This window comes from Nannospalax galili, unplaced genomic scaffold (genome assembly GCF_000622305.1).
Source record: "Nannospalax galili isolate Female #2095 unplaced genomic scaffold, S.galili_v1.0 scaffold401, whole genome shotgun sequence".
Lineage (NCBI taxonomy): Eukaryota > Metazoa > Chordata > Mammalia > Rodentia > Spalacidae > Nannospalax > Nannospalax galili.
In genome coordinates, this window is record NW_008343975.1 from 53,331 (window position 1) to 69,595 (window position 16,265).

Consider the following 16,265-nt stretch of genomic DNA (forward strand, 5'->3'; position numbering starts at 1 on the left):
GGAGGGAGGAGAAAGGAGGGAGGGAGGGAGGAGAGGAGAAAGGGAGGGAGGGGAAGGGGGGAGAAGAAAGGAGGAAGGGAGGGAGGGAGGAGGATAAAACAAACAAACAAGGCAATACATTGAGTTCCAAGGGGGAACTCACCTGTCCAAGACATGTCTGGGTGCCAAAGTCAAGGTGGCACAGGGCTGCCTGGCTCCAGCTCTTTCTCAGCAGAGGTGGATGAGTGGGACTGTGCAGGCAGTGTGAGGTAATTGGGGGTGTCAGTTCCTATTAATAGGCTGTGAGTATCGGCGTGGACACCAGGCATATTTTACTGGCTGGGAGGAGGCTGAGTGGGACTGGGTGGTGAGGACTCATAACACAGGGAGACTCATTGTGCCAGATGGTGTCCCTTCCTCTCTGCCTTGTCTCAGCGGGCAGTGCACGCAGTGGGGACACAGTCACATCTTGTGTCAACATGGTGTCATGGAATTAAATGATAAAACAGGATCGTAGGTTTACAGAACAATAGCAAGGCTGCCATGACAGATGGTAAATGTTTGGCTGAGGAAAGAAAAGAGCTAGAACTCGTTTTGTGGGAGAAACTAATTGCAGGAGCTGCGCACTCTGAGGACGCTCGGCATGGCCCACAGCCTGTGGGCAGAGAATGCCTCTTGGACCAGAGAGGAGAGGTGGTTGTCGGCCCTGCTTTGAAGAGCTCAGGCAGGGAACTGCCAAACCACTCGTTTAGTACTGTTTGCCCCACGTCCAGTAGTCATTGAACTTCTGCATGTGGGGATCTGTGCTGGTGACAGACCCAGGAAGCAGTTTCAGTCCTCCCTGCCATCCAGGAGCTCGGTGTCTGTGGAGGAAGCAAACATCGGTCATGACAATAAGATGTGAGAAAAGTTGAGTTAGAGGGGCCCCACGAACTCACTATACATTTTTTCTCCCTAATTAAAAAAAATATATTTTATTTATTATTTTTAGTTTATGTGTATGAGTGTTATGCCTGCATGTAGGTAACTGCACCCGTGTTTTGCACTGCCCACAGAGAACAGAAGAAGCTGTCAGATCCCCTGGAACTGGAGTTACGGACAGTTGTTGGCTGCTATGTGGGTGCTGGGATTTGAACCCAGGTCCCCTACAAGAATAGTCAGTGTTCTTAACTGCTAAGCCATCTCTCCAGCCCCCCTAATTTTTTTTTAAACTTATGGGGATGGATCCTAGGACCTCACACATAATAGTTAAAGATTCTACAGTTGAGCTCCACCCACCACCTCTCCTATTATTATTTTTGTTACTATCATTATTTAAGACAGGGTTCTCATAAAGCCCAGGCAGTCTTTGAACTCCCTGTATAACTAAGGATGGTTCTGAACTCCTGATCCTCCCGCCTTCACTCCCTCAGTGCTGGGATTACAAGTGTGCACCGCCATACCTGGTTTATGTGTTGCTGGAGATTGAACCCGGGGCTTCATGTATGCTAGACAAGCATTCTGTCACTGAGCTGCATTCCCAGCCCTCCTTTGTTATTATTTTAGTAATAACAGTAATTATCATTAAGAAGAAGTGCTCTTGCTACATTGCCCAGGCTGTTCTCAAAATTCCGGGCTCAAACCTCCAGCCTCAGCCTCCTGAGTGCTGAGATTGCAGGTGTAAGTCACCACGACTGACGTTTTGGTTTTGCTTTTTTGAAATACAGTTTCAAGTAGAGTAGGTTGGACTTGAACTTGCTATAAAATGCAGGATCACCTTGAACAGCTGATCACCTTGGCTCCGCTCTGAACCCTGGGATTAGACCTGTGCCACGAGCCAGGCAGGATTTCTTTGACTGTGAACTCTGCAATGCAAAGCCGGGGGTTTCTCCTGCGTGGGTGTTCCTCCGTCGGCCACCAGAGGGCAGGCTGGAGTCTCCTCTCGGGTGCTTTCCTCTGGGTCCCGCTTTCCTCTCGGCCTCACCAACGTCCAGTACTTCCTGGGCCTCTTGGTCACTAAGGCACTAAGGTGGCCCTCTAGGGTGAGCCGGGCACCTGAGGTGAGGTGAAGGAAGCTCTGGAGCCTTCCGGAAGATTCTGATACAGACTGCTTGGCCACTGATCCAACAATCACCCCTCTTTTTTCCCTTTTTCCATTTTTCGTGTATGTGGTATGTGTGCACGTGTGTATATGCATGTCTGCATGAATGCGGGCACACCTGTATGTGGGTGTGCATTTGCGTGTGTGTGTATGTTTGTGACTGCTCTCCCCCCTTAATCACTGAGGCAGGGTCTCTCAATCGATCCCAGAGCTCATCTACAAGGCTAGTCTCCCTAGCCAGCCTGCTCTGGGGATCCCCAGCCTTCGGAGGCTGGAATTACAGGGGTGCTTCCATGCCCACCTCCTGGTCTACGTGGGTTCTGAGGATCAGAACTCGGGTTCATTTAAAGCCAGGCAAGTGCTCTAACCGCTGGGCCATCCCCCAGCCCGCAGCACCCAACTTCTTATTTTCTCACTCATTACTTGCTGAATTTCTTCGGAAGCCAGCTCTAGAGGTGGTGACAGAGATCAGGGGCCTGGAGGCAGCCCGCAGCCTGGAGGTTTATCTGCTAGTGGAGAGCCTGAACGCTGAATGGAGGGACTCTGTAACAGGACACCAGGTAGTGTGATACATTCTATGACGCTCAGTAAGAGAGGAAGAGGAGCGTGGTGGCGCACGCCTTTAATGCCAGCACTTGGGAGGCAGAGGCAGGCGGATCTCTGTGAGTTCAAGGCCAGCCTGGTCTACATAGTGATTTTAATCCCAGCCCTGGGGAGGTAGAGGCAGTCAGATCTTTGTGATACTGAGACCAGCCTGGGCTACATAGTGAGTTCTAGGCCAGTCATGGCTACAGGGACACCCTGACTCAAAAAAGGCAGCGACGAGAGAGAGAGAGAGAGAGAGGAGAGGAGAGAGAAACTTTCTGTAGCCCCAGGCTGGAACCCACTACATAGACCAGGCTGGCCTTGAACTCACAGAGATCTGCCTGCCCCTCTGCCTCTGGAGTGCTTGGATTAAAGGCATGTGCCATCACACCCAGCTAAGGGAGACCATGTCTCAAAAAAGGCAGGGGGGGTGCTGAATGTTACAGTAACCAAAGATCCAAAGACATGCTCTCTGACAAGAGTTCTCCCGAACCTGCTGTCTGGCTGATACACTAGGTACCACGGAGAACGGAGGGACCTGGAGAAGCTGCCAGTCTGTGAGGAGCCTCCAGCCAGAAGCTCTCAGACAGTCCAGAAGACAGGCGAGAGGATGATCCCATTGTGTGTGTGTGGGGGGGGAACTGAATGTTACAGTAACCAAAGATCCAAAGACATGTTCTCTGACAAGAGTCCTCCCGAACCTGCTGTCTGGCTGATACACTAGGTACCACAGAGAACGGAGGGACCTGGAGAAGCTGCCAGTCTGTGAGGAGCCCCCAGCCAGAAGCTCTCAGACAGTCCAGAAGACAGGCGAGAGGATGATCCCATCCTCGAGACCCAGGGCTCTGAGGGCCATGCCTGGCCGAGACATCCCTCCCTGGACCAGTCCTTCCAGCCTCCCTGGAGACCATGAAACATGTGCAGACTGTGCCGTGACCCGCCCTCCCTCCCTCTGGCCTCTCTTGCATGTCCATGGATCTCTAAATAATGGGTGACCAATAAAAAGCATTAATGGGCACAGTGGAAGAATGGCTGTTTAATAGGCCCACTAATGGGCAGACAATGAGCCCTAGTTTCCCTGGCACTTGTTCCACAAATCAGACAAGGGAAAATATTTAATCTGAGAGCTAATTGCACCCCATGTGCCTCCTCTCAGGACAGGAGGGCGGTGGCCAAATTAAATGTCACTTAAACAGGGCCATGTCTTGGGCTCAGGGATGGTGACTGTCCCTCAGCTGACTGTGTGCTGCTTTGGTGAGAGGGGTGCCGGTAGCCTCCTGGACGACCCCCCCCCCATTTGTCATTTCTTTCTCTTTCAGGATCCAAGCCTGAAGCTCTGACCCCAGCCCTCACTCCCAGGGGTCAGCTGTGCTCTCCTGGGTCACTGCTAAGAGGGTTAGGACAGGGTGTGGGTAGCATGTGGCAGGTGACCAGCCAAGTCCAAGAGGGCAGTCCTGGAGGACAGAGGATCGAGGGAGCTGAGCAGCCAGGGAAGGAAGGCAGAGTTGACGACAGTCTACACCGCAGAATGTTCTGAGGGAGGAGAATAGGTAGATGCTCTAGCGGTGACTCCCAGCCAGAGGCAACAGGTTACACAGAGGGGATGCTTGCCAGAGCCCCTGGGGGCTTATAATACATCGGTACTGTCCTGCACCCCAGCATCTGATTAATGCCTCATCCTGAGGGAAACCCTGAATTTCCTCATCACAGCCACATGAGCACGGCTGAGTGTCAATGGAAATGCCTTGCATCCCATGGGAAAAAAAGAAAAAAATACATAATCCAGTAGAGAGAGGAGTGGCTGGGGGAGGGGGGTCAGTCATCCAGGAGGAATGAGGGCGGGCAGAGCAGTAAGGCATAGGTGGCTATTGTAGGTGTCCGCTCCCTGCTCTCCAGCAGAGCGAGTGCCCCCGGAGGCCAGGTCTCGGCCATCACCATGGCAACCCCTCAGCACCTACTGGGGCTTTGCACTTGGTAGGAAAACAGAGGAGGGCACTGCAGCCAGGGGGGAGGTGGTAGATACCGAGAGAAGGACTATGTCCTCCCGAGGAGGCAGAAAGAGGCCATGTGGCCTGGGCACAGCCCTTCATTCCAAAACACGTCACCAGCTCCTGGGCTGGGGAAACGGCTCAGTCAGTAAGGCACTTGCTGTGTGGGCTTGAGGGCCTGAGCATGGATCCCCAACATCCACATAAAGCCGGGTAGGGCAGCATGTGCTTGTGATCCCACGGCTGGGAAGCGGATCCCCAGAACTCAGGGACCAACCAGTGTAGCCAATCAGTGGACTCCTAGCTGGTGATAGACCATGTTTCTAAACAATAAGGTGGAGGGTAATTGGGGAACACACTCAGTGCAGACCTCTGGCTTCCACAGGCATGTGAACACTCACAGGAACAACACACACACACAGACACACAGACACACAGACACACACACACACATCTCTACATGCCTCCCAAGGCTGAGTGATGGGAGCTCAGGGACATGCAGTATGTTGCTCAGTGTCATGGGGCAGGAGGTCTAAGGGGAAATGTTCCCACTGAACTTGGAAGCCTAGACAACAGGCAGCAGGGTCTGTGGGAGAGGAGAGTGAGGGACACAGAGACTCCCCCAGGGAAACACCAGCAGGGAGTTCCTGGGAGGGAAACAGAGGAGAGGACCCTGGGGCTGATTTCCTGTCACGAGGGCCCAGTGCCATAGGGACCCTGCCCAGTGACAGGTCCTGTTCCTCTGTGCTCTTGGTCACGAGAGCCACCAGGTGAAGAGTGTGGGTGACTCAGGGCCACCCATCCCCATCACCAGAAAAACAGCTCAGAGGACATGCTCAGCGGGAGTGGGCCAGGGGAGTTACCTTCCACTCCAGGGAGAGGAGGGTGTGTGACTGTAGATGAGTCCACAGGGGCAGAGTGAGTGATGGAGAAAGAGAGGGCAGGAGCCGGAAGGCTGACGGAAATCAGGGAGAGAGGGAAGAGCCACTGGCCTGTCCCCAGGATGGCTCTGGGTGGCCCCAGTCCAGTTCTCCTGCCACAGATAAACTTCTCTCGGCCCATTCTCTTGGCTCTGTTTCCTCTTCCACAGTCTAAGCCCGAGGTCTGTCAAGAATCCATGGGATTCTTATTCTAGAACTTCTGCTCTGACTTTTACCCCAGGCAGAAAGCAGCTTAGAGAGACCGACTGTGTTACCATTTAACTGATCAGGCTTTGAGAGAAGCAGGAACTTTCCTCTGTCTGTCTGTCTCTGTCTCGCTCTGTCTGTGTCTGTGTCTGTGTCTCTGTCTCTCTGAAGAATGCGGCTCACATGCTCACAGGCTGTCAGGAAGCTGTGAAGATGGTCAACTAACCACTGTCACAGCTCGACATGGGCTCGGAGATTCCACCAGTCTGGGTTTGAATCTTCTCCAAACTTCCTGCCTGTGAACAGTTGGTTCTGACACTTTTATTTTAATTTTTTAATTTTTATTGTCTTTTTTGAGACAGGGTCTCTCTGTAGCCCCAGCTGGCCTGGAACTCATTATGTAGACCAGGCTGGCTTTGAACTCACAGAGAGATCCGCCTGCCTCTGCCTCCCAAGTGCTGGGATTAAAGGCGCACACCACCATGCCCGGTTTATTTTATTTTTAAAAAATACTTTTTATTATTTTTATGTGTAACGCCTGTATGTAGTTGGGTACACCCATGTCGTGTGTTGTACAATGCCCGTGGAGGTGAGAAGAGGTCATTGGATCCTCTGGAACTGAAGTTACAGATGGTTGTTAGCCACCACATGGATGCTGGAAATTGAACCCAGTTCCTCTGCAAGAGCAGCCAGAGCTCTTAACCACTGAGCCATCTCTCCAGCCCCCCGATTCTTTTTTAAATTTATTTATTTTATGTGTACTAGTGTTTTGCCTGCATGTATGTAAGTGCACCCATGTCATGCCATGCCCGTGGAGGTCAGAAGAGAGTGTCAGATCCCCTGGAACTGGAGTTACAGACAGTTGCTAGTCGCCATGTGGGTGCTGGGAACTGAACCTGGTCCTCTACAAGAGCAGTCAGTGCTCTTAACCACTGATCCAGCTCTCCAGCCCCTTCTGACACTTTTTTGTTTGTTTTTTTGACAGGGCCTCCCTAGTCCCAGCCCACCTGGATGTGGACCAGGGTGGCCTTGGTCTTGTAGAGATCCACCTGTCTCGGCCTCCTGAGGGCTGAGATTAAAGGTGCAAGACACTTTCAAACTCCGTTCCCTCTCCTAATAAGCACTCACATAGGAACAGTGTGAGGACTAAACATGACAATACGTATTCAGCACTGGATGGTATCTGACTCAGTGGAAGGCCAGTGAAGGGGGCTCTCTTGCCTCAGCCTCCCTTTTGACCTGGCCCATCTCCTAGCCACACCTCCCTGTGCCCTCTTACCTTTACTCTGCCCCCTCCAAACCCCAAAGCCCTTTAGCCTGTGTTACAGGTCACCTCGTCTCTGTGCAAGCTTCCTCCGTCCACCCCACTGTTCCTCTGCACGGACCTCCCACCCCCTCCAGGCCCAGACCTGAGCTCCCTGCTCCCTTCTCGTCACCCCTTCCAGCCCAGGGCAAAGTCTGGCTATCTCAAAGCCAACCACCTGCCCACTTCTCCGCCGCAGGCCTCTCTGTGCTGTGGGTCCATTCACCCCACAGCAGCCCCTCAGGACCAGCAGCAACGCACCTTCCTCCTCACTGTAACTTCAGAAGCACAGCATGGAGGTGCGTGAGGTCCCAGCACCCTGCACAGCACAGGCTGCTGCCCGGGGCACGCTGGGTGGAGAGTGGCCTGGCCTGGACCTCCTACTTGGGTTCCTTTGGGAGAGTGCCACGCCATGCCACCCACACTTGATTACCTGACCCATGTGTTATGTTGGACACCCTCTCTGTGATGTGAACTCAATAGATCCACCACTGCCCCAGTGACCAGCCTCCCAGAGGTGACCCTGGCCTACCCAGACGCTTGGCCAGTGTCTCTTTGCTCCTTAACACCTTTAGCTTCAGGATTTCACCGCCTGAGCCAAGAGGAAAGGTTAGTGGTGACCACGAGCTTGATGTGCTTCTAGATGCTGTCTGTGTGCACTGTGGTGCACCCTCTCCAACGTCCTTACGATAAAGCGTAACTTATCAGTTAGACAGAAAGTGATAAACAATAAAACAGAAAAATTATAACATAATGGAAGTTATTTAAGGGCCAGCAAGACGGCTTAGAGGGTAAAGCACTTGCTGCCAGGCCTGACAAGCCAAGTTCAATCCCTGGGACCCACATGGTGGAAGGAGAGAACCAGTTCCCACAAGTTGTCCTTCAACACACACACCAAGACATACGCACATAAATAAACAAACAAACAAATGAATGCATGCATGTAATGTTTAAAAAAATTAAAAGAAAGTTATTTACAACTGAATTGCTTATTTCTGGAATTTTCCATGCACTATTTTTGCACATAAATAAACAAACAAATAAATGCATGCATGTAATGTTTAAAAAAATTAAAAGAAGTTATTTACAACTGAATTGCTTATTTCTGGAATTTTCCATGCACTATTTTCAGACTACCCAACAACCAACACAGTAGGAAGGGAACCACTGGATAAGGGGGAACAGACAGGGTTTCAGTAACAACACAGAAAGCTGACCGCACCATCTAGGGCCCATATGTCGGCAGGACAGTGGAAGACTCAGAGTGGTGGACAGGAGGAGGGTGGACTGAGAGGACAGGATTGCGGCCAGGTGAGGAACGTGACTGTGTGGGTGGCTGGGAGCTGGCAGGAGGCCGAGAGAGACTGAACCTCCTCCTGCTGGCTGCTTTGGCCAAGGTCTGACGCTGCACGGAGGAATGTGAAGAGAGGTGCCTTGGGATGCTCAGACCCCTGCTGGGAAGAGTTCAGCCTCGTCCCACCCACCTGAGGATGCCTGTGTTCTTGGGACTACAGACTCCTTTCCCCTGCCATCTCCTCGCCCAGCCTCAGGCTGCCTCCTCCCATTTCACTCCCCGACCCCAACCCCTGTCCTTCCTTAGGTCCTAGCCATGGCCTGAGGTCTGGGGAGGGTTAGACTCCAGGAAGAGCAGCATCTCTCCAGCATCCCAGTCTGGGATGAAGCAGGCAGGGAGGGAGGGTGAGGGTGAAGGTCTGGCTTGGCTTCTCAAAGGGGGCACACAGCGGAGGGGCACCGCTGGCTGAGCCACTGCCCAGGGACTGTACCCAGGTCTCACTTAATTTACTCTTTCTGATAATGTCCTGTTGTGCTCTACAAAACTTTTGAAAGCCGGCACTGTTTAAAGTAGTTCAGTAGGTAGGGATGTAACTCGGTGGTACCACACACTTGTCTGCATGTGCAAGACCCTGCGTTAAAGCCTCAGGAACACACACACATACACACGCACGCACACACACACATGCACACATGCACACACGCACTTCTCATTTTACAGGTGACTAAAGTGAAGCTCAGAAAGGTTTGATGAGTTGCTCAAAGCCAGGGGATCACCTGGGACTTAAACCCGTCACCTGGTTCTAAAGGTGGGTTTTGTTTTATTGGCCCCATTCATTGCCCTCCTCTCCTGCGCCTGTCATTGGTCTCTGTACTCTCCCTGGATCCCTCTCCCTTCCAGCTCCTCTCCTGGTCCATCAGGAAGTCAAGGGTCACACTAGATGGTGGCCAGTAGCTGCACATGGCTATTCGCATTAAATTAAAATTAAAATTTCAGTGGGTTACACTAGTCCCCTTATAAGTGCTTATAGGCCATGTGGGAGGGCTGGGGTCTCAACAGTACCAGCATGGGCCATCCCCACCATGACAGGGGCCACAGCTCAGGGCATCACAAGGAAAAAGGGAGGGACCAACCTCAGGGCTGGAGGGATAGAGATGTTTTTGTGAGGAGATGGAAGTTCTGGAAAGGAGTTTGGGTGAGGGGAGGAGTTCCTCCCTCCAACACTGATACTCCCACAGTACCAGTTGGGGTCTCAACAGTACCAGCGTGGGCCATCCCCACCATGACAGGGGCCACAGCTCAGGGCATCGCAAGGAAAAAGGGAGGGACCAACCTCAGGGCTGGAGGGATAGAGATGTTTTTGTGAGGAGATGGAAGTTCTGGAAAGGAGTTTGGGTGAGGGGAGGAGTTCCTCCCTCCAACACTGATACTCCCACAGTACCAGAGAACAGCTGGCTGGGTGGGGCTAGGGCCACGGCAGGAGGGAGGGACATCAGCACAGGAGAAACCAGCACCCTCTCAGGTGGATCCCAAGGCTCTGGCCCTCTGTCCTTCAGGGACTCAGAAGCCAGCCTGGCCCTCCTTCATCCTACCCAGAGGCGAGCCTCTGTAGCCTTCTGTTTGCCCATCCAGGCCAAGAGGCAGCCTGGCCACCGCCTTCCCAATTAGCCTCATTGACCTCTTGCTCACCATCCTGAGTCTGGGTCACTACCATGGGGTAGGGACTGTGAGTGGCCTGTGAATCACTGAGGTCCAGCTATGACAGGGGTCCCCAGCCCAGGCCTCTCACCCAGGCCAAGCCCTGGCACCCAGTGCTCCCCCTCAGGCTGTTTCTGGAGCCCCAGAAGGGAGTCTGTGGATTTTCAGCATGTGGATGCCCAGTTTCTGAGAGGAAATGGGTTCTCTGGGTGACGGGACGCTTTAATAGGCCTGTGGCAGGCTGGTGCTCGGGCAGTGGCCCCGGGTATAGCTAAGAGTATAGGCAGATCTGAAGGAGGAAGGGGAGACCGAGTGATGGGATCCCAAGGAAAGTAGCAGACAGAGGCTGTGATGGGAGCCCCTGTGGGTTTGCACCAGGAGTCGGGGCTGAGCAGGGGCAGGGTACTTCCTGGGGCCCAGAGGGTAAACTAATGCCCACCCTGCCAGCCCAGTGGAGGGAGGCCGGGAGGATGGGAGTAGGGCAGGCCAGGGAGGGAGGAGCCCGTGACTGGGTCCCAGGGTGAGAGTGGCCGAGCACCTGGCTGCAGGTTAGGCAACAGGGAGTCTGGGGAGGCCAGGGGCAGGGGCTGGTGCCCTGTGGCCTCGGGTCCCCTGCCCTGCGGCCAGGCTGCTGCTGAGTAGGCAGATGTGACACCGATTGCTTCAACTCCTCCCGCCACACCAACTTCCCTCGGGCAGCCTCCCTCTCCGTCCCTCCTCCTCCACACAGTGACTCCTGCCCAGAGAATGTCCAGCCCTGGCATAAAGGCCCTGGTGTCCACGAGCTGCTGTCAGACAGGAGGCTGCACCGTGCATGATGGGCTCCACTCGGGCACCCGGGATGGGGTGTGTGGGAGGGCACGGGCTGATGGTGGTGCTGCTGGCTGGCCTCCTCCTTCCAGGTAGGAGCTGGGGCCCTGGGAGAGGGACAGTGTGGGGTGTAGCCCCTAGGTCTGAGAGGCAGGGGGATCCAGTGCCCGAAGGACAGGGTCCAGGAGAGGACCCAGCAAGGGGAAGAGACAGGGCACTGGAATCTGACTTTCAAGTCCAGGGGCTGTTCCCCACCTCTGCCTGGCCACCTCAGGCAATTCCTTTTTTCTTTGCTTCACACTGAGCCTTCCAGCCCTACTTAATGTTCTGAGCTTGTTTCTGAATCTCTAAAATGAGGTTAATAACACCTGGCTTTAGTTTGTGTCTCAAATTAAATAATGTGTGTGGCATGAACTGTGGAGGGTCTATAGGGCTGTGTGAATGCTGGTGGCTAGATGAAGATTTGGCTATTTCATAGCAATAATAATTGCTACCATTTTTGGCGTTCCTTTGAAAGACCTTTGAGATTTATTAAGACTTGCATTTATGTATTTACATATGTGTTTACATGCTGCTTCTGGGGATCAAACCCAGGGCCTTGCGCATGCTAAACAACTGATCTACTACATCCCCAGCCCTATTTGGTTTTTGGAACAGGGTCTTACTTCGTAGCCTAGCCTGGCTTCAAACTTGTGGCAGCCCTCTGGCCTCAGCCCCCTGAGCGCTAGAATGGCAGGCATGTACCACTATGCTCCGCTTAGAGCATTTTTTTAATGTGCCAGGCTGTTGTGAGCACTTTAAATATACAAGCAGTTCTGATCACAGTGAGAAGTGTGTGTTAGATTTGTTATTTCCATTCCACAGCTGAGAGGTCAGGAAACTGGTTTCAATTACAGTTAGAGGCCGGATAGTCGGGATTTTGAGCCCATGTGGAGTGGCTGGTGGCCTGTGCCACTAACCACTGCAGAAGGGGGAAGGGGTAGTGATGGGGCGGTTTGAAAGACCTTTGAGATTTATTAAGACTTGCATTTATGTATTTACATATGTGTTTACATGCTGCTTCTGGGGATCAAACCCAGGGCCTTGCGCATGCTAAACAACTGATCTCCTACATCCCCAGCCCTATTTGGTTTTTGGAACAGGGTCTCACTTCGTAGCCTAGCCTGGCTTCAAACTTGTGGCAGTCCTCTGGCCTCAGCCCCCTGAGCGCTAGGATGGCAGGCATGTACCACTATGCTCCGCTTAGAGCATTTTTTTAATGTGCCAGGCTGTTGTGAGCACTTTAAATATACAAGCAGTTCTGATCACAGTGAGAAGTGTGTGTTAGATTTGTTATTTCCATTCCACAGCTGAGAGGTCAGGAAACTGGTTTCAATTACAGTTAGAGGCCGGATAGTCGGGATTTTGAGCCCATGTGGAGTGGCTGGTGGCCTGTGCCACTAACCACTGCAGAAGGGTGAAGGGTTAGTGATGGGGCGGAGTTTGGCATGGGATGCACAGGAGGCTTTTCTCTTGAGGAGTGGAGGGGGTGTTTTAAGATGGTGGAGGTCTGGCTGCCAACAGGCTGTGTTAGCGTGTCAATATGATACATGATGCCTGATGGGTTTTTGGAAGCAGCGTCCAGAGATGATCTCGCATGGTGAGATCTGTGAGCAGGGCAGGGCAGACCACCTCTCTGAATATATAAATGAAAGCTCAGAAAGGGTTTGTCATCTGCTGGTGTGTGCCTGTGTCCAAGCCACTTGGGACCTGAAGGGGCTGTAGGACAGGTGAGGACCATGGGGGCAGGCTGGGGAAGAGGAGCAGAGGGTTAGGAGCAGATGGGTAAAGGGAGGAGGTGGGTTCCATCTGAGAGGCTGAGGCAGCAGGAGTCAGATGTGGGGCGATAAGGGGGTGGCAGGTGCCTATGAAGGCTGGGTCGGGAGAGAGAGAGGTTGATAAGGGCCACACACCTTGGAGGAGGGTTTCACGCTGTGTCCCTGGGCTGGGCCAGCAAGAGCAAAGGTGGCTCAGGGTGCGGTGTCCTGTCGCACTGGTACCGGCAGATTCTGAAGCAACAGCTGAATGCCCCCACATCCTAGCTCCCACCCATCTTTACTGGTATGGCCGGTGCTGAGACAGGAAGCAGGTTTTCCATTCCTCACGTAGTCTGGACACCCAGGGAGCTGGTGATGGAATGTTGGCCACGTTTCCTCCTCTTGGCCACCAGCTTTCTTTTTTCATGCGTCCTTCTTTCCTGTCTCAGCTCTCTCCATTTTTTTTTTATAGTACTGGGGGTTGAACCCAGGACCTTGCGTACACCAGGCAGGTGTTCTGCCTCTGCGCTACATCCCCAGTGTTGCTTGACCTTCTGTTTGGTCCCATGTCTGACCCAGGATTCTCCCTGCGATTTCTCTACCTGGCAGTTTCAACCTCCCCACCCTGTCTTCCCCTAGACCTGCTTGTTTCTGACCTGTCTGTCCTCCTGCAGCACATTCCTTGGGTTTCTCCCACTTTGGAGTGTCTCAGTCCGTTTTTCTTGTAAATGTTATTCCCAACTCAACCCCAACTGCCGGAACAAGGACCTTGCCTTGGTTAGTTTCCTTTACAGGGAACAGACAGCTCTTCCCCTAACTTTCCCAAGTTCCCATAGGGAGACACCAGCGGTGCTGACGGGTGAGGATGGCAGCTCCTCTCTGATCCTCACTGACCACTGCTTTCCTCCCCAGGGACCTCGGCTAAGAGCATCGGAACCTTCTCAGATCCCTGTAAGGACCCCACAAGGATCACCTCCCCTAATGACCCCTGTCTCATTGGAAAGACTGGCTCCAGCAGCTTCAGCAGCCAAGGCAGCTCCAGCAGCTCCATTTCCAGTGGCTCCATTTCCAGTAGCTCCAGTGGCTCCAGTGGCTCCCAGGGCAGTTCTTCAGGATATTCAGTATTTAAGCCAGGAACAGGGTATTCCCAGATCAGCTACTCCTCTCAGACAGGAAGCAGTGGCTCTCAGACAGGAAGCAGCAGCTCTCGGTGGGTCAGCAGCAGCTCCCACTCAGGAAGCAGCAGCCGCGGCCGGGGCTCTGGGAATGGCTCTGCTCTACCAGTCGATGACAACTCTTCCCGCCAGACATCAGGTTCCTCCCAGTCTGGAGGCTCTGGGATGTCCAGCAGCAGCTCCAGTCTGCACCCCTGTAGCTCCAACGTGCCTGACTCTCCCTGCAGTGGGGGCCCGGTCATTACACACAATGGCCCCTACATCACCAGCTCACACTCTGTGTCAGGGGGGCAGAGGCCTGTCGTGGTGGTGGTGGAGCAGCATGGCTCTGGGGGTCCTGGAGTGGTTCAGGGTATGCCCTGTAGCAATGGCGGCCCTTCAGGCAAGCCCTGCCCGCCCATCACCTCTGTACAGCAATCCTACGGCGGCTATGAGGTGGTGGGTGGCTCTGCTAACAGTTATCTGGTCCCAGGCATGACCTACAGTGGGGGTAAAATCTACCCTGTGGGCTACTTCACCAAAGATAACCCCGTCAAGGGTTCGCCAGGGGTCCCCTCCTTTGCAGCTGGGCCCCCAGTCTCTGAGGGCAAGTACTTCTCCAGCAACCCCATCATCCCCAGCTACAGCTCTTCCGGTTCCAATGTCTACCCGTCGGGAGCTTCCACCGGCATTGTGTTCCAGCCCGTGGGCACCGGTGGGGTCCAGCTCTGTGGCGGTGGCTCCACAGGCTCTAAGGGACCCTGCTCTGTTTCCGGTTCAAGAATTCAAATCGCTTCTAGCAGCTCCAGCTCCTCCTACCACCCCTGCGGCGGTGTTTCCCAGGGGCCCTGCTCCCCACCAGGCACCGGCCCCATCCGCGGAGGCTCCTCCTCCCTCTCCACTGGCAAAATCATCCTTCAGCCCTGCGGCAGCAAGTCCAGCTCTTCCGGCCACCCCTGCATCTCTGTTTCCTCCGCCACACTGAGTGGGGGTCCCGATGGCTCTCCTCAGCCTGACCCCTCTGCAGGGGCCAAGCCCTGTGGCCCCAACAGCCCTGGGAGGGTGCCGTGCCGCTCCATTAGGGACATCCTGGCCCAGGTGAAGCCTCTGGGGCCCCAGTTGGCTGATCCTGAAGTTTTCCTGCCACAAGGAGAGCCACTTGACAAGGCATAAGTCAGTTTTCATAGCTGCATGCCTGGACACACACACACACACACACACACACACACACACACACACCCAGGAGGGAGACAGCCAAGGGCACAGCTCAGGTTCCTGCCTCTCCCAGGACAGGGGCTCCACCTGCTAGGTCATCACCTTCATTCAGCACCCCCAAATGGTGGGCTCCAATTCCTTTGATCCCACTCCAGTGGTGGACTCCAGTTCCTTTGATCCCACTCCAATGGTGGACTCCAATTCCTTTGATCCAGTTCCACCGTGCCGCCCTCTCTGCTAGATCACCACCCCTTAAAACTGTCTTTGCCATTGACCGAGCTCCCCTATTCAAATTTTTGACCAGAAGCTTCGAAAACACTCTTTGACCAACCTCCGGATGCTTGGACGAGCAAGAGAGGCCCACCTCTCCCCATTTGCCAAATAAAGTCCAAACCGTTGCTGGAGGCTGACCCAGCTCTAACCTCTCTTCACCACCTTGTTCAACCATCCCTCTAAACCCCGGGGTCCCTGCTGTCCGTTACCATACCCTCCCAGATCCGTTTTCTTCGCACCCCTACCCTGCCTCCTGAACTCTCCATGTCAGCCCCCTCCCTGATTGCTGCTTCCCACAGAGCTGAGATGCTGCCCGAGCTGTGTGGACCCCAGGCCTCCGCAGAGCCTGACACAGACTCCCCGCCCTCTCTGGATCTGGACATGTGAATTCCATGCAGACTTTTCCTTCTTGGAGTTCTCCTGGGCAGTACTCCCCTACGCCACTAGAGGGCCCATGTCCCCCGTGTTCATCCACAGATGGCTCAGTGTTTCCCTCAAACTTAACACCTCTTCCTACCAAGAAGAAAAACAATAAACAATTGTTGAACTGACAGCAGAGTCCTGGTTTCTGGATCCTTCCTCCCACGTCTCTCTGGCTGCTCCACCGAAAATCTGTTCTCTCTGGAGCTGTCCCCTCATCAAAAGCCCTCATTGTCTCCTTCCCTCCGCCCTGTCTCTTCCTCTGCGTTCCTCACCTTCTGGGTATCCTCCTCTCTGGGAGTCTCCAGGCTTGATTCCTTGAGTTTCGGGGACAGCTGGGACCTTGGGAAGGCCAGGACACAACAACCCAGGCAAGATTCCTGGAGCCTGAGTAGGAAGGAGTCCGGTTCTGGGAGCCGGAGGCGGATCCGGATGTGGCAGAGTGCACAGAGCCTGGTGACTCACTGGCCTACTTAACAAGGCCTCACGGTAGACAGAGCCCACAGTGTCCTCTCCACCTCCTCACCCTGGAGCCTGCTGTGG

General features: G+C 53.9%; 1 protein-coding gene across 1 annotated transcript; it reads left to right on the top strand.

Annotated features, from left to right (window-relative positions):
* The first annotated feature begins 10,808 nt into the window (after nt 1-10,808).
* On the top strand, nt 10,809-15,020 carry Cdsn (corneodesmosin). The gene is made up of 2 exons (XM_008840321.3): nt 10,809-10,956; nt 13,573-15,020. Exons 1-2 carry the CDS (start codon nt 10,869-10,871, stop codon nt 14,985-14,987), a joined length of 1,503 nt encoding a protein of 500 aa, XP_008838543.2. The 5' UTR covers nt 10,809-10,868; the 3' UTR covers nt 14,988-15,020.
* The last annotated feature ends 1,245 nt before the right edge of the window (nt 15,021-16,265 follow it).